This window comes from Falco naumanni, chromosome 7 (assembly GCF_017639655.2).
Source record: "Falco naumanni isolate bFalNau1 chromosome 7, bFalNau1.pat, whole genome shotgun sequence".
Classification (NCBI taxonomy): domain Eukaryota; kingdom Metazoa; phylum Chordata; class Aves; order Falconiformes; family Falconidae; genus Falco; species Falco naumanni.
Window position 1 is genome coordinate 5,916,532 of NC_054060.1, and position 23,567 is coordinate 5,940,098.

A 23,567-nucleotide genomic window follows, 5' to 3' on the forward strand; every position below is an offset into this window, starting at 1 on the left:
AAGAAGAGATGGTTGATGGTGACTTGGTACCCCCCTCCCACAGACAGTGCCAGCCAGGTCCACCTCCTTCCTCACCCATCTGCTGCCAATCTTCATTAAAGAGCTCTGATGATGGGGACAGGCAGCCACCCCAGCACTTCATTACCCTTTCCGTGTGAGGGTGTTTCCTATAATTAACCTTTCTGCCTTTCTAATTTAAGCCCATGGTTTATTAAAGCCCATTCATTTACTTCTTACAGGGCTTGGCTTTTTAAATGGTGTTGCTTCAGTTTACGTTTTTCATCCTTTCTTCTGATGGCACTTTAAAATATTTATCATTTTATTATTAAGCTGGAAACAGATAGGGATTGATGTTTTCATTAGAACTGCCAGTATAAATATGATGCCTTTCCTGGTAAATTGTTTTGTTTGGTAAATGTGCTCATAAGTTAAAGTGAGGAAAGAGATTAAAATGTCTCCAAGCGTAACAATGTAATTGCCCAAGTTTGCCTTTCAGCGCTGCAGTTTTCTTTTTTTCTCCAAGCCTTTGCACAAAAAGCTATGTAAAATGTTTTGGACTCTATGGTTAAAGCACCTTGATTTCTAACATTAACTACCTTTTTTTGTAACAAAAAAGTTTTCATTAATTGTTTCATAACTACAGGGCTTATTCTCATCAGTAGCTCTTACTTGTGTATAAACTAAGGAAGAAATGGTGTTGCCGCTCATGCATTTCCTGAGTTTTGAATTTCCTCCCTCACCTGAAAAGCAGCTGGCCTGTCAGGAATTCCTTTTTTAAGATCTTCAAAAAGATAACACTGTATTAATTAAATATTGTGCGCTTTTATCGTATGTTTAATGCTAATAGTCAAGAGCTTCACACCGTGATAATGCAGGATAGATTTCATCTGCAGATGTTTTGTAACACCCAGTATATTTAACAAAGTTTTCTGAACTAGGTAATCTCTACCATGTTTTCAGTTTCTTAAGAATCATTATGGCTTCCAAAGTATTTTGTGATGACTTGTTTTCTTCCCAGATATATCCCAAGGTAGCGGCAGTGTACATTGTTTTTCCAATCCAAGCTACCACACTCTCTCATGTGGTGTGACTTCACGCTTCTTTACCAGTAATCTGGATGGAAACAGCTCCAGTAAGGTAGATATTATCCCACCCCACTTTAGCAATGTTCTTATCAGTTCAAGGAAATCAACCAAAGCAATGCCTGTTGGATCCTGTTGTCTGCCAGCATTATTTAAATATCCAGTGCAGCAATTCCTGACACCATAGCTCTAACAGACACTAAAAGGTCTCTGCTTTCCCCTGCCTGTATCTTCGTAATCTCTGTGCATGGTAACTGGAGTTTCAGCGCATGCCTGTCTGGGTCAATAAGGCGTGGTGTCTTAGCAACTATAAGGTATGTTTGCTTCTCAGAAAAGATAAATAAGTGGATTATTGTAATTATCTGTTAATATAACAAAAGTAAATCAATGAAGCATTAAGTCAGTAATCTAACTTTGCTATATCATTGTTTCCCAGATCAGTAGACACACAAATCTGCTGCTGACACAGAGAAGCAGATAGATGCAAGAAGGTACTTGGGGTCCTTCTGAGCACTGTTCTTGTCCAGGGATGTTCTGAGAGCTCTGCTGTTACTCATGGCTTTCCAGCAGAGCTGTCCAGACTGTATTGCTTGAACATCCAGGAGTAGCTTACTTATCGCATGTTGCTATTGATCCCCTAGGACCGTTCATAGACAACACTGTTACTCAATTCACCACTTTAGGAATAGATTTAGATGTGGTAAACGGTAAGACAGCTCTTGCTTTAGAGCCTTGATAAGCCAAGGTGGGGCAAAGGGTAGGGAGCAGAGGAAAAAGGAAATGCAATTGATTTAATCAAGGTTGTCAGCTTTAAAAATGATGGCACTTGCAGGCTGTGTCACCTTAACCCAAATGTAGCTCTTCTAACCGGAAAGCCATGGGAACAAAATTTAATGCAAAAAAGGCACTACTGCACAAGATGTATGCAAAAATATTTTTACATGTGCTCCTGTAAAGCCATTTCTTACTTATTAAAAGAAAATCTCATTAAAATGTAATAAAAAGGCTGGCTCCAGAGATTTCTCAGAGGAAAGTTTAGACAGATGTGTAAATATGTTTTCCAATGTAGATGGTCCCCTTGCATCCTGCATTTTTGCTCCCCAAATTGAAAGTGCAAAATGCTTATAATGTCAAGTTTAGGATGAACACCGTGAGTGTGGGCCTGGACCACCAATCCCATTGCCGTACTTTAAATGAATTCAGAAGAGGTCAAAGTAAGCACCTCTCCTGGTTTCCCAGCCTGCAGTGCCATCTTGTCACAGAGCTACTTCAAATACTAAGCTGCCCAAAAACCGGTTTAAAGCCCGAGTGATGCATTTGGACTAGTCGTGAAAGCGGCTCGCCTGCTGTAGAACTCACTGTCAGTAGGTCAGCAGGTTGTTCTGACATTCAAATAGTAAAAAAACCAATGGATCTGGTATTTTCAGGGCACTTATCAAAATACATGGCCTGATATTTCCTTTAAATCTCCCACCATCTTGCTTATTCATGAGAATGCTTTGCAGTGCTGAATAGCTGGGGATGGCCAAAAATACGCTTCTTCCGTCTATGCAGTTCTCCAGCCAAGTAAGACAAAAGAGCATATAAAGCCCCTAATGGCTGCCTTAACGAGTTTCATTTCCAAAATCAGTTTGTCTGGTGCCATTCCCACTTTCTGCAGGGAAATGTGCACAAGTTGTACTTGGAGGATTCATTTCTTTATGGTGCCAGCTGGGGTCACAAAGGAGCCAGCACAGATGCAAAATGAAAAAAAGTGGCAGAGGAATCTCTGAACTGCTGAGCCAGAGCCCTCGATGTATTATCCTCCCTGTGCTCAGAGGAGATCATGCCTTGAGGCAATGGACTGGAGCCATTCCTCTAGCACTTCTTTCGGAGAGACAGCTTGGGCAAAGGTACAAAGAGAGGAAGGGCAACAAGGAGATGCAGCCCTGCTCCAGTTTGAGAAGGCTTTCTTTCTCCTGTGCTCCCCCTGCCCCTCTTGTCCTTTTCTTTTTTTCTGTGTCTTACTTTGCCTTTTCTCTCCTCTTCCCTTGGTGTTCTCTCCACTTCATTATCTTTTCTGGGTTTCCTCATATCCATTTTCCTATTCTCTTTTCTCACCCAACTATACACATATTGTTTCTTTTTCCCTTCCTGCTGCCTCTGCTTCCCTCTCCCAGCCCTGCACCAAGGGTCAGTCTGGCTGTGGGGCACCGAGCACAGCTGTCCTGTGCTGTTGTCTGCATTTACTGACCTTGCTGCTGTTATGGGTGCACACAGTGGGTACCTCACTAGGGAATCAAGGTGGGGACAGATGGCTGATAGCAGAAGCTAAAAGGTCCAGCACTGCACTGAGGACCGCAGTTTGTGAGACAGATATGCCTTCAGAGGGAGGGAGCAGTGCTGAGCTTTCCTGCATCTTTTCTAGGACCAGAGGGAAGGTATCTCACCTCCTCATCTCCCCTCTGCCAGACAGATATTTTGGCACCGCTCAGGACCCTATGCACGTCCTGAAGGTAAAAACTCTGAAGCTGCTGAGAGACAAGTAGGAGTGGAGGCATTAAAACCCTCTGGTGTGTACAAGACTGGTCAGCGGTGCTAGTGGAGTGCTCAGACAGGAATACGTGCAGGCAAAAGCAAGTGGGAGGGTAAGGGGGAGCGTATGAGAAAAGGCTAAAAAAAGGCTTGACTTCTTTTATCTAGCAAAATGAATGCTGAGAGGGAGTATGATTGCCATCTATAAATACAACGAGGTAAACACTAGGAGGGAGAAGAGCTATTTAAGTTAGATGACAGAGCTGGCACAAGAACAAATGGGGATGAAGTGGCCATGAATGCATTGAAGCTGGAAATTAGATTTCTAACATCAGATCAGTGAGATTTTGGAATAGCTTCCCAGTAAGACTAATGGGACAAAGAAATCTGATTACTGTTAAAATGGAGCTTGATCAGCTAAGTGATTATGTGCCTGGGTGTTTGCAGTAAAAGGTGGCTGGACTCAGGGACTCAGTGATCAAAGCCCTTCCGGTCCTGTGTCCCTGAAGTCTGCTCCAGCTGCCAGCAGGAGTTTGTAGGGCTGAGCTTTGTCTCTGTGCAAGGTCCAGGAGAATGGCACTGCATCTCTAGGGTTAAGGAGAAGGCAGAGGCTCCTCCATCTCAGTGCAAGTTAGTAACTACCAGCACCTTACGACAAATAAATGTCTTCCCATGTGAGTGAGCTTGCAAAGTCAGCTTGGGTTAAATAGTTAAATATTACTATTTAACGGTAAAATATTAAGTCAATAATATTTTACTATCCACTTAAGTGACACCAAAAAGTGACCTTTGCTTATTAGCTCCTACAAGTAGGTTTGGCCTTTATTTTTATGACCTGTGCAACAGCGAATAATAATGATGATGTGAGTTACCAAGGAGTATCACACATGAACTCAAGTGAAATTGTGCCACGGAATTACTGCACGAAAAATTTCCAAAGCAGATAAACAGAGATACACACTTACCTCCATACCCACGTCTTCACATCAGAACTCTCATTGCTTGAGTGAGAGACCAGACCTTCAGATGCTGAGGACTCAGAGGGAGTTCAGTGGGACCATTCACAGAACCACTTCTCTATGCTTCGATGCCAGCTCTGGATTTGAGGTTTTGAATTGGGCGTGAAGGTAGGAATATAGCTCACCTACAGAAGGCTGCAAAACTTTGTGAATACTCAGTATAAAGCACGAGGCTGCACAGGTGTGTCACAAGCAAATGGAGGATTCTCACCTTGCACTTTTGCAAAGCTTTTAATTCCACCCTCACTCCCTACCAAACGAGAACAGCATCGCAGCTAGAGTCTAGGTGTTGCTGGTTTCTACAGTCATCATAAAAATCAATTGCTATTAGATGTTCTGAATTTTTAAAGCTAGCAGATTCATATCCATTAAAGGAAGATCTAAATTCTACCAAAGACATCACATTAAATTAGAAACTGCAAAACAGAGGTCACTGAAAATGGTCTGACTGGATGTCACCCAGCTAATAAAAAGGAACTCAACCACAGAAAGCATCATTAAAGTACCTTTGACTAAAACTTGCCCAAGGAAAAGGAAGACTGCAAATAATACAGAATGGCTGCAGAGTGTTCAGAATAGCCATCTAAAACAGAAACACAGGCTTGGACTGTGGAAATCTGAAGTCAGTAGTCAGGAAAGTGAATGCAAAACTCCTATTGATTGCTGTCCTGGAAGATAAAGGTATGATGGAGTTCCTGCCAGCACTCCTTTGCCTAATCACCATGGTCTCTTTGAAAACCTGAGCATTGACAAATGGCATGGCTGGTGATCAGCTTGCCCCTGCGATCTATCCAGCTATTTCAGACGGGCAGATAATGGCTTTGCTTTACTCGTGCTAGTATCTCGTTGATCTTAAAGGAAAAGTTGCCAGATATGAGGTAGTTCTAACCAAATTGCTAAAATTACAAGCTAGGATTTTTAGTGGATAAATTTACAATGAAGTATTTTTTCCTCCAGAAAAGCAATTTTGCTTCACACTAAAAATTGAAGTATCTTCTATCTTAAAAAAAAAAAAGTTAACAAATTATAGTGTGTTAAGAAATGATAGTAGCACAAAGAGACAGCTATAATCACATTTCTTCGTAATTACTGCATTCTAAAAAACTTAGAAATGTCCCCAAATCATTTCATTAAAAAAAAATCAATTCTAGCCTATAGCTCTTCATGCCAAATTTTAGGTTTGTGAGCTGATTTATAAATCCTGCAAAAACACAGCTTTTAATAGAAACCCCAAGACTTCAATAAATGTGATCTAAGTGGTGCAGCTGGAATGAAAATCAGCATTCACGTTATTCTGCAAATTTTGGAATGAAGAAAAAAGCCATGGGCTTCACTGATGAAAACTGACAGTGCCGTTAGTCGGGCTGCACTGATTTACACCAGCCGAGCGCAGGGCCAGGAACGTCGGCTTCTCTGTGACCACATTACAAACCCATCTGCTTTTCATTGCCTTGCTGTTGCTCGTCTGCTCTGACTGCCCCATCCGTCCATACTGTGCATCTGCTGCCAGTGTTTGTGTCCTCAGTTCTGGGGAAGTACAAGGAACCGCTGAATGACAAAGAAATGACTCTTGTGTTGTCAACTGGGAGATGCCAGATGCACAGTCCGTGCCAGGAGCAAGGATATGCTGTCGCAGCCACTGCTCTTGGGCAATGATTGCTCTAGAAATATTGCAGGCAACCAGCTTTATCAACTTTCTCTCTGCACTGGGCATGTCCTTGAGGAGAGGGGCTGGTGGCAAAGGTGCCTAATGAGCTGATGACACGTTACCTTAGTGGGAATATATAGAGACAGAAAATGAGAAGGAACAGGATGAGGCACTAGGTACAGCTCTCACTGCGCTGCTGGTGCTGTCTGATGTGAGATTCATGGACTGTGGGGCCACGAGGGACCCTTGTGATCACCTGGCTTTGCTTCCCACACAGTACAGGGCACAGAACCACACCGAATTAATGCCTCTTTCAAGAGCAGTGCTGGTGGCTCAGCAGCAGGGGCCCTTTCAACCAGAGCCTGGCTCTCAGATGGATTTGCAATGGGCTCCTTTCAGCGTGCTGGCATTAACCTGCCTTTGTCTGCCTGTGTGCCTGTGTCTATACTTTTATATACATGTATATTTATATATGTATGTGTACACACACATCTCTGTGTGTGTGTGGTCAATGTATTTGCACTATTGTGTGTCCTGAATCTTTCTTCCAGGCTGGAGTTCAGCCCGTTTGGAGCACAATTACATGCTTTGCAAATGATGAAAACTATTTGTAGAAAAGCTTCAGCCAAATAACTCTAAAAACACTCTGCAGTTGCTTGTAGAGAGACCCAGCACCTCGTGTGTGTGTGTGCGTGCACAGCCTTTTCTCTCTGTGCTGTCTCCTGTGCCTCTGTGCAGTGCTCACACTGTGGTTTCTCCTATGTCTGTTTAAGCCAGGGCAGATTACATTTGGTGTACAAACACATCAGACCACTTTCTGCATCCTGAATCGGATGTGGAATTCCATCAACAGGATTCAGTCAATGAGGGCAAGGTTTTGCCTGTGGTTGTTACAAATCTTCACCCAAATGAAACCCAGTTTCTGTGATCAGATAAAAGCTTCTAAATGCACAGTTTGTAATACATAGTGTAGTTGTCCTAAATGTGGTGCTCCTGGTAGAGAAAGGTATTTGCAGATGCTTTCCCTAGAGATAAGGACGAGGCAGCAGGGGTTTGTAGCTTCTTCCTCAGTGACCCAGCTTTGGGGAAGCTCACAGAATGTTTTCCTGGCTGCGAGGATCCTGCTGGTTCCCATTGCCTTATTTATAGAGGAACTTTTGCCAGAGGAGCTTTTCTGGCCCTAAGCCCTCCCCATTGTGGTCACTACCTAAACCAAGGGGCAGAGGAACTGCACGGCTGCCCAGCCCCATGCCCTCCTCCTCTCTCTTGGCCCAGCATCTCTCCTTCCTGCTGTATTTCTTCACCTCCTGTGACAGTTATTCCTTGCAGGAATGTCGTGTTGTGCTCCTTGCAGCGGATTCAACTGGCTACATCACTTGGCTTGGTCACTGCCCTGCCCCTGAGATCCTGGCCGTGTTACACGGCACACAGCGAGGTCCCCGACTGCTACATGGGAGAGCCCTTCTACCCCTCCCCATCTGGCTGTTTCCTTTAAGGCAATCTCTCCAAAATGGGGTGTGGGCTATCGTGTCTCTTTGCCTAGCACCCTGTGCAGGGCAGCTCACCCTTCACCGGGCTTCTGGGCTGGTAGCACAACATAAAGATATTTGTGACCATGCACTCAGGGGGCACTACCTGCCCTGGGAGCACAAGGCCATGCCCCCCTTCCTCAGGTGGCACGTGCACTGTCAGGTGTTTCCAGGAGTGGCGGGGGACTCATCCTCGGTGTCCGGGGACAGCAGGTGCTCTGCGGGCACAGGGACAGTGCGGGGCTGCTGCACCCCGGAGTGGGGTGGCTGTGGCACCGAGGGCTGTTGAACAGGACTGTGAAGGTGTGGTTGTAGGTGCTGGGTACCAGCTGGGATTTTATATCCCAACAATACATACGTGGGGTTTTTTTTGTTCCAGGTCTTAAAACCCATTACAAAAGCTAAGCAAAAATTAATAAGTGATCAGGAAAAATGTTGTGGTAGTTTTGAATACTTTGTTTCAGTTTTTACCTCCTTTATTGTTAAGCATTTTCTTGTAAATATAATAAAATGGCAGAGCTGAACCCTCTGAAACAGAGGCAGGAGGAGGCTTTCCAGTTTGGAAGCAGACACAGGAGAGCAACAAAGGCTTCATAACTTTAATTTTTCAGAAACAGGGTTGGGATTTGCTCTTCAACTGACACTTCCCCAGGACCAGCTGTACTTTCAGCAGGTGTGGCTTTCAAGGGAAAAATGTCAAGGTGGAAAACTCAGCAGCTTTAGCAACTACAGTGATTCACCTGATCACCATATGCATTGTAGAGCCACTTGTGCCGTGGTGCCCCAGTCTGGCAGAGCCATGCACCCCCAAAACAGCAGCCCCTCTCCTTTCATTGACCCCACCAGAAGAGATGCTCCAGCAAGCTCACTCCAGGTCCCCAAAATCCCCGTCCATCAGGCTGACACTGTGCTTGCCTCTTGGTGTTGTGCTTAAGCGCTACCTAGCTCAAGTGGGACTTCTACAAACAGCTGAAAACCCAAGAGCATCTTGACACGTGTGCCTATTACAACAGCAGCCTCCTCCAGATGGTACCACCGTGGTGGCCCAGCTGTGCCCCGCCGCCCCTCCAGCCACACTGGCACAGGAGCCAGCTGTGCCCTGGGCACACGGAGGGTCCCAGCTGCCACCCTGCAAGAGGTGTTTTTCCAACAGTAGCATCTGGATGGCAGCTCTGGACTCCTCTCCGCTTTTGCTGGCAGATCTGCACGGGGCTTTATGTTTCATTATTACCAGTGTTATTTTCCTTGAATTGAGAGAAATCTTGTAGCCATTACATCTCTTTTAACTAAATACACAGATGTATTAGCAAACCCCCTTTGTTCCAAGCAGCTCCCCTCTGCATGCTTACGTAGGTGGTTTTAATCCATCCATCTTCATTAGTTATTTTGAAACTGCCAGCATGTTACTTCACGTACACAGGCATTCGTCGTGATTACTGGTTACTGAAGGAAATCCTGTATTTTCCAGCATGCTTGTGTTCATTGCTTGGTGAAGTGACTTTCCTTTGTGATTTTCCCTAATGCTAGTGAACAACTCTCAAATTCATACAGATAAAGAACTGAAATGGTGAGGCCAAGGTAATAGTCATCTCCCATTTTTATTCGTGACATCATTGGGCTGTAGTCTTGGGTGGGAACTGTCTGTTTATTTCAGCATTAACCCATTATCATACTTTTTGAACAGCTCAGTAACAAAATCCTTGACAGAGAAACTGCAGACTGGAGACCCTACAGCTATCTGAATGAACTAGGTCAGTAATTTTTAAACAATTTAATCACTTTAGTAGACTTTAGAGCAATTCCAAATCCAAGTCAGCCTTTCATAAAGGCATTAATAATAAAGAATAATATCGGTGTTGTCTTTATTTCACAATCAGAATTGCCAGTAGTGAAAGATGGAGAATTGAAAATTGTTTCCTTTACCACAAACCACTGATTGGGAAAGCAGAGTCAATATTCATTCTAGTCTCCCTTCCTAGGTTGCTCAGTTGAATGACTGTCATCTACTCTATAAATGCTTTTTTAAGGTCTGACTTAAAACATTAAAAATTCAAATTTGGAATTTTTTTTTTCTTTCGTGCTTAATAAAACTTAGCACTAGATACTAGCATCTTGATAAAATTGTGGAGCCTCTGCAGGAGCTGGAGCATGTGATACACCCTGTTATCTCCCAGTTAATCATACAGTGGCCACTTTTCAGGCAATTTTGAATGACCAGCCAGTGCAGACAAGCCAAGAGTGCAGTTTAATTGCCCTTTCTGAGTTTATTCCCCCTGGCCTCAGTTTTAACAGGGTTTTTAGCAGCTGTTATCTCAAAGCCTATCCAGATTTAGTGCTTTGGATGCTATTTGTTTTCCTATCTGAGCACTTGGAGTTTAGCTTGTCAGTGGCAGAAAGCATTTGCCCTTTCCTTTACTGGGATTACTCATATCTTACTGAAAATTTGCAGTATAGGGGAAAGTGCAGTATTAAGTGGTATTATGGGATTTTTAAGGTCAACTATCTTGCAGCTCACGTGGCAAAGGAATTAACATAGGGGACCATCAGGCATCACATCTTGTCACTGCTCTTTTGGTCACACACCATGCCTTGCTCCAAAGATCAAGTCTTCCCTGCATCAGGAAAATCACAAACCTGTCAAGCTTCAATGCAAAACCTTTTCCATCATTATCAACCATCTATGTTTTCTTCTGTATAATAAGCTGCAGAACTGCTGTTGTGCTTATCTGTACGTGACGTGGAGAGTTGGCGGTGGTGAGGATTTCCAAATGCTCCTCAAGTCAAGTTAATTTTCCTTTTACCATTTTACGGCTTTGTGCACTAGCTTTGTTTGGGTTTATCTTGCAGTGTCCTGAACTCCCTGTGTGCCACATTTGTCCTGTATTCACGCATTTTATTTTGCTAGCAGAAGTGATGCTAAATGCCTTTGCAATAAGAATGATGTAGAGGTGATAAATACTTTAGCTAAGTGGTCTCCAGCAAAACAGTCACAATTTTTTCCATGGCATTTTGCATCCCAGATACTTTTTTTACTTTTTTTCCCTTTGTTTCTTTCAAAATCTTTTTCACACTAATTGATAAAAGGAGATTTTTTTCCTTCCTTTTCAGTACTAAATGTAATGCTTGCTTATGCTAACTTGGCCATTTTTACATGAAACTAATTTTTTTTTTCATTTCATGGTATTACTTTTCTGCAATAAAAGCTGCAGATTCTACTTACATGTGCAAATTTCAGAAGAAAGTGGAAAACCTCAATTTTTCATTGTAAACATAAAATACAAGTGGAGCCTAATATGGTCACATGGGGGATCTTGACCTCTAAACTGCATCACACTTGGAAGTATCACAGAGTTGAAGAGATGTACCACCTTCTCATCCCACTAGTACACAGATGCTCCAGCTGATGATGGAATGACAGCCAAGCATTGTGCATAGCTGGATTCCATTAAAAATAGTTAAAACAACAGTGGACAACTCCTCTGTTGTGACCCCATGAAATACTATAGAAAGCAGATGTGCGAGTTAGCTAGAGGCAGGGAAGAGAACTTAAAGGGAAATTGAAGAGACATTTGGAACAGATAGAAAACCCTCAACTCTTCTGGTCACCTCCCTGGTTCTTCAGCCAGCGATGACTCCGGCTGAGGCAGTAATCCCAAAGGACAGGATCTTTGGACCAACCAGATGAGAAAGAGTATCAGGCTCACAAAATGTCCGTAGCCTTGTTAGAAATTGCAAGTGTCAAAAATATGAATTTTAGGAAAGGAAATCGTAAGAATATCCATGTGAAAATTAACTCAGACACTGATCTTCTAAAACCTGCAATCATAAGGAGTTTTCTTAAGTCTCTTTTTTTTTTACCCTGACCTATGAAATGTATTTCTGCTCAAATACAGTGCTCAAAGTTGGACACTGTCCAGACCTGCCCCAGGCTGACACCTTTTGTATTTTGAACTGCAGCATACCATCACTTTCCAGAGTTATGACTGTGCTCAGACTGGATGTAAGGATTCAGGGGCTCTCCTGATGGGGAAAACCTTGCTTCTCAATACCACGCTGGATCCAGGCTTAGATTCCCCTTTGATCTCACAGCTCAGGGAGAGCAGGAGAAGCAGCTACTCCCAAGGAGAAGATCCTGACTTGCCCAGAGCAGCGGCTGGCAGCTCAGGAGAAGCCAGGGGACTGTTTCTAGCAGAAGCAGAACGCTACTGCTCAGCTGATTGGTGCCATCATGCCCTTTTCTGTGTGCTTGGCACCACAGCTCCTCACTTCCAAGCAATGTATCTCTGTATCTGTGTCTAAAAGAGGATCAACAGAATGCTTTCAGGAAATACCATGTACTTTCTATTTGCTTGTGTATCTCATAAAGGCAATCCCATATGAGTGCTTTAATTAACTGCTCTTTGCTTGCCTCATTCTTGCAGGCTGCACTTTTGCAGCTTTGGAAAACACCTTTTGATTGCTCACAGTTTGCATCATTGGCCTTTGCTCAGCCAGAGGTCATTCCTCAGACATTTTATGTGGAAAGGAAAAGAATGAAAGATGTTCTCTGAGGGAGCAGAGGAAGGGCTGTTCATACCAAGGGGGCTTATGGCCAAAGGAACAACCATTTCAGGGTCCACCATGGTCCCTATTCCAGATGCATGTCCTACACACTGCCACAGCAGCACAGATCAAGGAGATAGAGCAAACATGGCAATGAAGTGTGAGAGCGAATCCACCTGACCCAGCACCAGCTTCCTGGGAAGAGTGCGGGTCAGGTGGCCAGAGGCCGTTTGCTATACGTGATGCTAAGAAAAACTATTTAGTCTTAACTGAGGACCCAACGTATCTCCTATCTAAGTCAATGTGTATGTTCCCTCTGATAACAATGGGGCTTTCTGAGCCTAACAGGAAGAAATTGTGTAGAAAAACATGAATCTTATGTATGTGTATGCATACCTATGCATATATACTATAAATATATATAAAATTATCCATAGGTATTCCACTGTACATACATATACAGTGGATCTTACCAGACTGCAGGTATTTTGCCTGTTTTGCAGGACTTCAGTTGCCAGGTTTCTGTTCTTCCCAACGGGGAAATGCAAGGAGCAGAACAAAGCCTGTACTTTCACTGCTGGCACATTTGCTTGTGAGCTTCAAATATCAAGCCTTGTCAGCGAGATAATCGTCTCTGTTAAATGGATGATTAGCGATGAGGCACAAGTAATTCTCATGGATGTGTGTTTGAGAGATCAGAGTCTGGGGAATCTGTGGTGCCAGGAAGAGGCAGCTTTGTCACACTGGTTGTGTGTTCACCTGTTCACCTGTTCAATGCAGCCTAGTCCTACCAGTTTTGAGGAATGGCTTATGTTTGCATTTTCTATTTGCTGTCTCTTGTTGCAGAACCAGAATTGTTTGCCCTGTGACTAATCTCTCCTGCACTAGTCCAGTCTGCATTAAGCAATTGCAGCATCCAGCTTCCAGCTCCTATTCCAAGCAAGTCAAATGTCCTAAACCACCTGCTGAGTTCAGAAAAGGTTGTTATGCACATTAGCTTGAGTGCTGGGCACATCGAACTGCAGACAGAAGTGGCTGTATCTGTAATGGTTTTTAACAGCAGTCTTCAATGCAAAGACTAAAGTGTGATTTGCAGCACATCTTGAGTGACTCAAAGCTGCATTTATTCCAGAGGACCAAAGCCACAAATTTGAATCAGAGCTGACTCTGCATTTTTCTCAAAGCCAAGGGGTGTGGAAAAATATTTCCAGCTGTGACTCTGATTTCACCCCAGCAGACAATTTAGCTTCAGACTTAAGCTAGACTTTCCTGAAATGCCAGCTTCCTGGCCTGTTGAGGGCTTTTCCACATTAACTGCTTTTGCAGTTTGAAAAATAATGTATTCATTTCACCTCCTGAGGAATGCAGTGAATACACAAAAATGGGTCATAAAGCCCACAGAATTACAGCAGACATAAAAGAAGACTACAGGCAGAATTACAGGAAATAGGTTGGGAAGGGCTTTGGGGGGTCCTGTAGCCCTCCCAAGGCAGCACCAATCCTACCTGTATCTTTCCTAGCAGGTGAATCCCACCTTTTCTTAGCCATCCTCCTGTAAGGATTCTCATTTTTCTGTAGCTACACTGGAATAAGTGAAAACTGAGCTCAAGCATGGAAATGTGCTATTTTGCAGCTCAGTGTGGGCTAGGACTATCTGTTACCCAACTCAGAACCAGAAATCAGGCTCACTCAGATGAACCCTGTATTAATACAGCAGCCTGCCCTCCGGGATGGTCTCACAGCAAGGTTGGGCTTACTGAGAGCAGAAACAGTGATCTCTGCTGCTGCAGAACCCTTCCAGACGTGCCTGTTATTTCCAACAGGACTGGCAGGAGCTCACATGGAGCTGAACTAACAAAATACACTCAGAAGGTGGAGTTCTTCCCCTCCAAGCTGCCAAAAGCGCTGGTTGATATTGCTGCATCCTCACAGCAGCCCCAAGGCTCCAGCCTTCATTCAGGTCTTCGCAGTCACAGTGGGAACATTTCTGAAAAGATGTGATGAGGATGCTCAGAACAGATGCAACATTCTTGTACAAGCATGGACTGTGCAATGAGCACAGCTGACCATTCCCTGGGTAACCTCTGTTTCAATAAGTCATTTATTCTTCATGGTCCTTCACTCCTATGCTTTTTGCTGCTTGCTTTGTCTCTAACTCCAGCATGGCTAGGCAATATTTTAAAATTACTAGAGGACTAGATCATGGTCTTGAGCAAAGCTGTTCATCTCAGTCTTCTGTAGCCAGTGTTGCTGTTGCACTCTGGGCAATGCCATGCCCAGTGCACATCCCCATGGGTCAGCCTGGGTCTCCTTCACTTCCCTGCTGCTGCCCTCTCTCCACAGTACGGCCCCCTTCACCCTGTAACCCCAGCTGTGTGCTCACCAGCTTCTTATATGCCCACCTTGCTCGGTGTGAGCTGTTTCTTGCCCGAGGCACCCTGCATGTTTACCTGTGAAGCTGGCCCAAATACTGCCTGGGCATGCCTGCCCCTGGGGCCTTGCCCAGCCCTGGCAGGAGGACCCATGATCACCAGGGATGGCCTTTGGGAACACTGCTGCTGGGAAAGAGAGCACCAGCCCTGTGGATGTGGGCCAAGGGATGAATTAGCTCCATCCTCTTCACTCAGGACTCTGCCCTAGCAAAATACAGGAGAGGAGAAAAGCACACAGCTAATACCATTATGTGAAAGAGCTTCCCCACTGTGCCCAGGCTACCCAGTCAAGTTTGCCCTCTGTATCTTCTTTCAGGGGGTGAGTCTGGGAATTGGCTCAGGACAAGTGGTGGAAAACAAAGCAGAAGGTGCTCAAATGCCTTGGGGTGGGGTGGGTGGGTGGGTGTCACTCTTGGCCAGAAGGGGAAGAGCCCTATCGCAGAGAGCCAGTGGTGTACCACCAGCCCTGTGCTCAGAGACAAACTATCAAAGCAAAGGGATTTCTCTCTGATGAGCCAGTAACACATTTACTGTCTAATTTCGTGATTTTCCTCATTTAGCAAAACCCAAAGCTGTCATGAAAAAGGGGCGGCATTGTCAGTGGTGGTGACAGCTATTTCTGTAGAGGCCAGAAGACATGCAAGGACAAACAGCTGGGAGACCTCTGGGACATGCTGTTTGCAGGGCTTTTTTACCAGCGTAGGTTAGTTACTTGATTGGGAATCCCATAAGCCACAAAGACATTCTATCTCAGTAACCAAATTTGTGTTGATTTTGCTAGCTGATAAGAAATATCAGACTCTATAGTTAAAAAGATTTGAAGCCTTACATTAGATTTTCCTTTTGGTTGATATCTAGGATAATTTGCAGCAGTGAAAATGGAAAAGGTTCCCATTCCCTTCTATCTCTGCTTCTGTAAGGAACAGTAAGTTCTTCTGGAGCTGCGTAAGGCAGAAGTCTTTTCTATCACTTCTCTGCTCTCGGTGCATTTTCAGACCACTGTAGTAGTCGCTTAGGGACTACTGTCACATCAGTTCTTGAACTTCGCAAATTTATAAGCCAAGTCATATTAGGTAATTTAGAAAGATTGCACACACTTTAGATTCTAAGACTGTGAGTTAAACAACATACTATCCATGAATGAAACAAAACCTAAAACTAGTCACAGAGTAACATAAGGTAACCTGCAGACTCAAATTGGAAGGGATATGTTTTAGGCTTCTTTTACTAATCTGACCCAGTGTTTCAGTAATGAAGGTATTGGCAGATGATTTTTTTCTGTTCTCCTGATGGATAGCTGTTCTTGGTAATGAACAGTACCCTGCTTCAGGAAAGTCCTCCCTTCCAGGGAAGCTCTTAAGCATATGCATAATTTTAGGTGTGCACAGAATCCCTGCTGAAGCTGAGTGCATGCTCACAGCTGAGTATGTGCTTAAGAGCCTCCCTAAATGAGGGCCTTGATGTACAATTTAGAGGAAAAAATATATGCTGCTCAGTAGTCAAAGCAATCCAATTTACATAAATATTTATTTGTTTTCCATTATATATCATTTTTATGCAGGTGCTTGTGGGATGGATAGACGTCAGAACACATACATAATGGAAAAAAGCTTCAAAGGTATGGTATCCAGTGCCTGCAGTCACCCTGGCAAAGAGTTTGAGGAGGGTGTCGTAGAAGAGGTGAGATAGGAGACCTGAGCACCCGGGAGAGTGGCCATGCAGACAGAAAGGGACAGAGCAATAACCTACAAAACACACTTGCGTGGCTCAGCTGGCAGCACTTTTGACTCTGAGCCAGATGTCTGGGGCCCATGAATTATGGATGCAAGTCTTTACAAGGCCATAGGCTCCTGCCTCAGCAAAGCAGCGTTAAGACAGAAAGGGAGGGCTCTGCTGCAGTGACAGGTACAGGTGGAGCTGTCTGGCCAGGGGAAGCTCTTTTAGGACATATTAGCCATCCCACAAGGGCTTTCTGGTGGCAGTTGCTGATGACAGACTGGTGCATTTGCCTGCTAAGTTGTGGCTCAGTAAGGCTCTTAGCCATCCTGAGCTTAAAGAAAGCCACTAGAAAACAAGCTGACCCTGCTATGTGGCCCTTGCTGAAGGAGATTTATAGCAGAGCTTGAGAAAAGACCTCACTCAGTACATTAAGCAGTCACGCTGGCACGAAGCAATTAATGGGCATTGACTCCAGGGCACTTCTAAAAAGGGCTCATAGACGAATCATGAGCTCAAGGCCCAATGATTTTAGATTTCAGTTGTCCTCCAGGTTTACATTCAAAATATTCCAGTTATGTATGGACTACAAGACTGCGTGGCACAGTGGTCCCCACAAGCTTCTGATTGACTGGGCTGGGGGTTGGCACACTGAACTTGTGGTCCAGAAGATGGAGCAAGGAGTCTGTCTCATCCAGCATAGGCAGGTTTCAGCTGAGGTCCTGGAACTGAACTCAAGGCTATTGCGTCTGTACACACCAGCTGGAATGTCCCTCCATCAGGCAAGGAGGTAAATACTGCACAGCCTCTTTCCGCAATGGCCTTCAGCTGGTATCGGCCGAGCAACGGGGAAAATTGCACCTTCACACAGAGTTAGTTTCAAGACACCCACTGGTCCGCTGTGGCCGAGGTGTTACAGAGCAGACCTTTAGCTGAACTAACAAGGAACACTAAAAGCGAGTCCATATAAAAAGCAATGATCACCTTACAGCCAGGCCTAGAGAGCACTTAATCACTTTGTAGCTGCTGTTTACAAAATAAAGTGATACAATATTTCCTAAAACATCACCTTACCACACAGAATCACCAAAAAAAACAATAATCCATGACCAACTGTTTCTTTATAAAGCTAAATTTAAACTATTAAAAAGATTATGTATGTAGATTTGACTCAATCCACTGGTTTCAATTACTTTAGTGATTCTCTTTCAGAAAAAAAAATCTTATAGCATAGCTAGTTGTTCTTTTTAGATGGAACTATTAATTTCAAGATTAGTTTAAACTAAATAACTGTGTCTATAGTTTAAAAGCTGCTTTAAACACATGCAGTAGAAATTCCCATCCATAGAGTCACACAGAGAGTGGGGTACCAGTGTGAACAAGAGAAAAAGAATTACAGTAACAGTGAACTGTGAAGTCTATTTTCTGCTGCTACATATTTTGTTTATTATTTAGGATCTAAGCCATTTTCTTTACATGTTTACCTCCTTATAAATTGAAAAATCAGGCTTAGAAGCCATGTCAGAAAAGTTGCCGTGTTTTTTTTGTGGCTGCTCAGCAGCTGCAAACAGGCACAGGTGGTGCTGACAAGGGCAGGGTGCTGGGGATGCAGGAACACACCTGACTTCCCAAGGATTTTCAGTAGCCAACCTGCAGGTAGTTAGCAGCTGATGAGATTTTTCAAAGTGTCTGCCTTTGGATGGCTAAAGGTTTCCGACAGTGCAGTCTGAAGGTCAGTTTCTGGGTGTAGGCAGTGCCAGGGCTCTGGCAGTGGCGTGGGCACCCTCAGTCCCAGATGAGTCTCCTACCAGGAGGAGCTGGGTGACATGCCCGGTGCTCAGTCTGCAGCTCTCCTTGCCCTGCCAGGCATTGCCTTGGCCCTGAACAGCCAAGTTCATCTAAGACGGAGAGAAAGCCTCTGCTGAGCTGGGTCATTCACATAAAAGAAACTCCCAGTCCCAAACAGTTAGATTCTGTCAGCGAAAGACTTGGCAGGTGGGTGCTTTGTTTTCATATACTTCTATGTGCTTTAAAGATAATGTCTTTTCCTATCAGGACTTGCTAGCTCTGACTGGAGACAGCTTGACCTGCACCTGAAAATTGTGTTTGGCACTCCTGACCCCAGCCCAGAGCATTGCATGGGATGCACTGCCAGGAGGGGGCACGGGGGTCCTGTGGCTTGAGGACACCTCAAGTTCAGGCTGTGGTGGAACTGGCTCACCACTCGCTTCCCCTAGTTCTCCTCGGGGAAGGTGAGAGCCCCCAGCTCTGCAGCCCCTGCTCTGCGCTGGCCTGGCTGGAGGCTGTCCCCAGGCAGGGCAGCTAGGAGAGGGATGTCCCTTTTGCAACCTGCCACTAGCAATGCGGTGGCTGTGCTGCTAGAGGAGGCCCAGGGGGTTAGGCATGGTGGTTTGTGTTTGCCCGGGCCACCCACAGGCAATCCCAGCTCATGCTGCAGTGTCCGACAGCTCCTTGTGCTGACAAAGCAGCAGGAACCCTTCGGGGCAGCGAGGGGCTGGATGCCATGGTGCCAGCTCTGAGCCCTGTGGCACCTGGGGACAGGGGTTGACCAGTCGCAAGGTTTTCAGAGCAGTTTCTTTCCTGTGCATGGTGTTCAGTGACACCTCTTCCAAGCTCTTCCTTGCAGCTGAGTTCTTCTGTCTTTTTTTAGTTGTTTTGTTGTTCTCGTTGTTGTTTTTTAAATGAATGCTGATGCACTGGTGGAATAATGTGACCTCAGGCACTAACATTTTAAGGAAAAAAAAACCCTCTACACTTTGCATGATAGCCAGCAAAATCCCAGCACTTAGAAACACTAATGCTCAGGGACTCGGGACTTGGTTTAGTGCGGTTCATTTGTTTGTTGTACAGGAATGCGTCCCCACAACCGTGTCACGATGACAAGCAGCAATAAGCTATCGCTATGTTACTGTCCTAGCAGCAGCGAAGGTTGGCCAGGTTAATGAAAGCAGCCAGAAAGGCATGCTACACTGAACGGCATCCATAAATGTGATTAAATAGTTGGAGAGCATGTTTTACCTGTGTACATCATATTTTCTTAGCACTTCAAATGTGGCAGTAGGTACTGAGGCTTGTCATTAGTATGCCAGAGGATATTCAGGGCAAAAGAGAGGAACCCGGTCTGTGGGAGGGACAAGTACATTTCCAGCCCCTGGTAACAAAAATAAAACCTCCCTCAAAGGTCTGGTGTTTGGTATCCAAGCAACACAGAAGACAGGGACTTCAAAATTAGAGCATGTTCCCCATATTTCTTTAGCGTGTCCAGCTGATCAATGCTTACAGCGAGTACCGGTGCTGCCGGTGGCAGTGGCGTGGCTCGGGCTGAGCTTTGCACCTCCGTGAGAGCTCAACCTCGGTCATGGGAGGGTGATGAGGCAGCATTGCCGGAGCTCACATGTGGCCTGCAGGGTAAATGGGCTGAGAATTTCTAAATATGTTTGTTCTTGGTTAAATTAATTCATAAAATGAACTTTGACAATTGATGCCAGACTTCTTAATTAGCCCCGAACTACCTTAATAAGAAAGTAACCCAGATGCTTCTGCATCCTTTAGAGTTAAGTTCTCCATGATCTTGTACTTAATGTGTCTTGTTGGCTAATGACTCCCTGGTGTATAGCACATCACCAGACATACGCCGGTGCTCCGTGAATTATACTGTATCCAGAGCAAAGGGTCTAATCCCTAGCTAGACACAGAGTTCCCATTTACGTCAGCAGGAATTGGCTCTTGGACGTGCTGTTTCTCAATATCTTCTGAGAAAAGGCAGTTCCCAGGAGAGGCCAAATGAGTCTGGGCGGCCCAAGTGGTATTTCACTGGTCTTCTCTGACATGGTCCTGGGAAGGGAAGGGCTGGTGCTGCAGCTACAGCTGCCTGAGAGGTAGCGTCAGCCCTAGCAGCAGTGCAGGTGAATTTTAGCTTGGGAAGACAGAAGTAGCTGAGCTGGACTTAATAAAATACATGATGTGCTGGGGGTTTTGCCTATGCCAGCTCTGATGTGCCCGCTTCCATAAACAGGCCAGCACTGACATGCACAGCTATTTACCTGCATGCTACAGCACCACAGGAGCAGGACTTCTCATCTTCCCCCTTGTTCACTGTAGTAGCCAGCAGTCCTTTAGAATCTACATTTTATGAATCTAAACCCAGCTCTGTGTTGATTTGTTCCCTCCCAGGTGTGGTGCCAACAGGGAGTGCTTTGTAGCGGACTCGTGGGGCACCGGCAGCCTCCTGCTCGCACACAGAGCTCACTTCGCCCTCTCGTCCTCGCACAGTCCAAAAGCCACGCAGACCTATTCACGCTGCCTGCTTTTGTGAGCTCCTGCTTTTGTGAGCTCCTGCCTTTTGCCCTCATGAGCTCAGCAGCATGGCTTGAGACAGAGAAGCAAGTTTATGACGTCTTTCTGTCCTCTTGCCCCAGCATTTAGAGCTGGCTTATTAAGGCTACCTGCGCTCTCCTAACGAGCACTACATACTTGCAGTAGCTACCAGAAGCTCTAACTTGCTGGCAGGTAGAGCTGAGCCTTTCTTTGGCTAAGAATGAAATAAAAGCCTTGGGGCTGAGTCTCTCCTCCTCATCCAGGCAGTGTCCCTGAAGCAGTGAGTGCTCCTGCACTGGCATTTGCTCAGGCAGCGCCAGGAGCTTTCAGCTTCTTGCCAACATGAGACAGTTCACACATGCACAACCTTCCCAGTGACTGAAGAACAGGGCTCAGTCCGTATAGCACAGGTATTTTAGCCTGAAGATTTAAATTCTATTATAGCATTTGTTAGTCTTTGTCTATTGTCTCCTTACCTTTAAACACTAATGGATCCTAGACTGCGTGGCACCTTAATTTAAATCATATCCATAGCAAAACCTAGTAACGCCGAGCTCATTCATGTGCAGAAGTCCTTCGGTCTTGCAGGGTTGCTCCACTGCTCGTTAGGACAGAACAGGACAGCTTGTCACTGACTTGCCTGTACTGGGATGGGGTTGGTAAAGCTGGAGGGCCAAACCCTGCTGCCAGCAGTTGGGGAGTATCTGTGTTGCTTTGGTTCCTGTCTCCTGTGATGTACCAAAACAGATTTGTTTTGCTTTGAAGCAAAGGCATTGTTAATCTCACCTAGGCTGAAGTCAGATGAGGAGTATCTTAATTTTATTATTACTAAATAAACATTGCACTGGTGGCACGGCTCTGCCAGCCCTCATGTCTCTGACAGGCCCAGCATGGTCCAGCTGGTTTGCTTTGCGGTAGAGCTTCCTACCAGGCTGGTTTCGCTAACCCTGAGAGCCGAGGACTCTCAAGATAGGCTCGTGTCACTGAAATCGGGAGCAGAGAAATGCAATAGCTTGCTGCAGGCCACAGGGCACGACCTGACACCTTGCTCTGGACGCGTGCTCAGTGCTATCCCCCAGCTGAGCCAAGACGAAGGGCACCAGGCCTGGGGCTGATGGACACACACACACAGACACAGACACAGAGCTGACAGAGGGATGATCGCGCCACAGAGTGAAGCAAACTTGACAAGTGAGTTAGCAGGATGGGGCGGCTAGGCACAGAGATGAGGTTTGTAAAGGAGAAGCGATATCTTGTTGTCTGTCTATTTCTTAACCTGAATTTCTCTTTTTGTCTCCCATACTAGATAGCGGGGGCAGCTGGGATTGCAGCTATTTTGCAAGTCCCGCTATTTCACCGGGAGTATTTCATATATACCAGGATCTGCCTTTGTACTGTAACCCAGCACAAGAAAATGCCTCATCTTTCATTGCATCGCTCTAATTCTAAATTAATGGCACTGCCCAGCAGGATGCACACAGCAGCAATGGCACGTTCTTGAATGTCGATGTTAAGACCTATTTATTCTCTATTGTTTTTTATTATTATTATTTTTAAAGCAAGACTGGCGCTGTACCTTGCAGCAGGCTGGCAAACCCCAGCCAGGGTCACAGACATGGGAGACTCGTGGTTACAACTCTCATGCCAACCTTGTTCTCCCCATGTAGCGCCTGCTCCATCACTGTCTCCTGTTTTCTCCAGCCTAGGGGAGAGGAGCAGCAAAGGGGGAAAAAAAAAAAAAAATAAAGCAAAAGCGAGGCTCAAATGGAGGCTTGTCCCCCCTGTGGAAACCCAAGCATTCCCCACTAGCAGGAGCAGCCTCCTCCCAGTCTTAATGGCAGAGGGAATACGAAGAAGTCTGTTTCTCCTAGTGCTGGGTAGCCCCAGAAACCGGAGCTCTCAGGCGACATATGCACATACGCTGCACTGATGCAGTTCTAAGCCTGCTGGAAATGTTTTGCATTCAAACATACGGTGTTTGGTGTTGACAAAAGCCCCCGGGTCACTAACCCTGTAGCTGGCCCAGCAGGCCAAGTACCAGCAGAAGGTCCTGCTTGCAGAGCCGACTCATCGTGGCTGCATGAATGGGTCAGCGGGGCAGGCGGAGCGGGATTAAAACATAGCTCCTTAGGAATTAGGGGGAGGGAGGAAAAGGATTGCCACCTCAGATTAAATACTGCAGTAAATGACAACTAGAAGCTTTTACAGGAAAGCCTTCGGTATTGAGCAGGTTTTTATCTCTGTCCTGCCCGTGATTTGTGGATGCAATGGTCTGGATGCACCCAGAGCACAAGCGTCGGGTGACTGTGCTGGATGCTTCAAGGATCTTTCTTACCCCCTGCCCCTTGTCATCCCCACCCCCACCCCCTTCCTGCAGAGGTTCAGCTGTAATTAGCCTAAGAGAGCTAACAACTCTAACACTCCCACACCACTCTTGTTTTGCAGATTATATGAAAGAATCTGTGTGCAGCTCCAGCACTTGTTCTCTGAACAGCAGTGAAAACCCATATGCCACCATTAAAGACCCCCCCATTTTAACATGCAAACACTCCGAGAGCAGCTACGTGGAAATGAAATCACCTGGTCACAGGGAGTCCCCATATTCAGAAATGCCAACTTCATCAACAGCCAATAAAAACATCTACGAAGTTGGTAAGTGGGGCGAGCAGCAGGAGGTCTGTTCCTACAGTTGGTGTTTTTGTTGTAGATGCTGATTATTTTTTTCGTTTCCTGACACAAGTAGCATG

At 45.3% G+C, this 23,567-nt stretch overlaps 1 protein-coding gene across 4 annotated transcripts in view; it reads left to right on the forward strand.

Moving 5' to 3' along the window:
• MEGF11 (multiple EGF like domains 11) overlaps window positions 1-23,567 on the forward strand; it is a 214,171-nt gene that overhangs the window by 184,943 nt on the left and 5,661 nt on the right. Inside the window, exons 20-23 of one of the 4 annotated variants that reach the window (XM_040600379.1) lie at window positions 1,019-1,137; window positions 9,477-9,543; window positions 16,328-16,384; window positions 23,266-23,472. In XM_040600379.1, the coding sequence (XP_040456313.1) occupies window positions 1,019-1,137; window positions 9,477-9,543; window positions 16,328-16,384; window positions 23,266-23,472 (450 nt within the window). Of the gene's footprint in view, window positions 1-1,018; window positions 1,138-9,476; window positions 9,544-16,327; window positions 16,385-22,126; window positions 23,473-23,567 lie in introns of those variants that run through there. The other 3 variants (XM_040600381.1, XM_040600380.1, XM_040600382.1) reach the window with 3 other exon arrangements.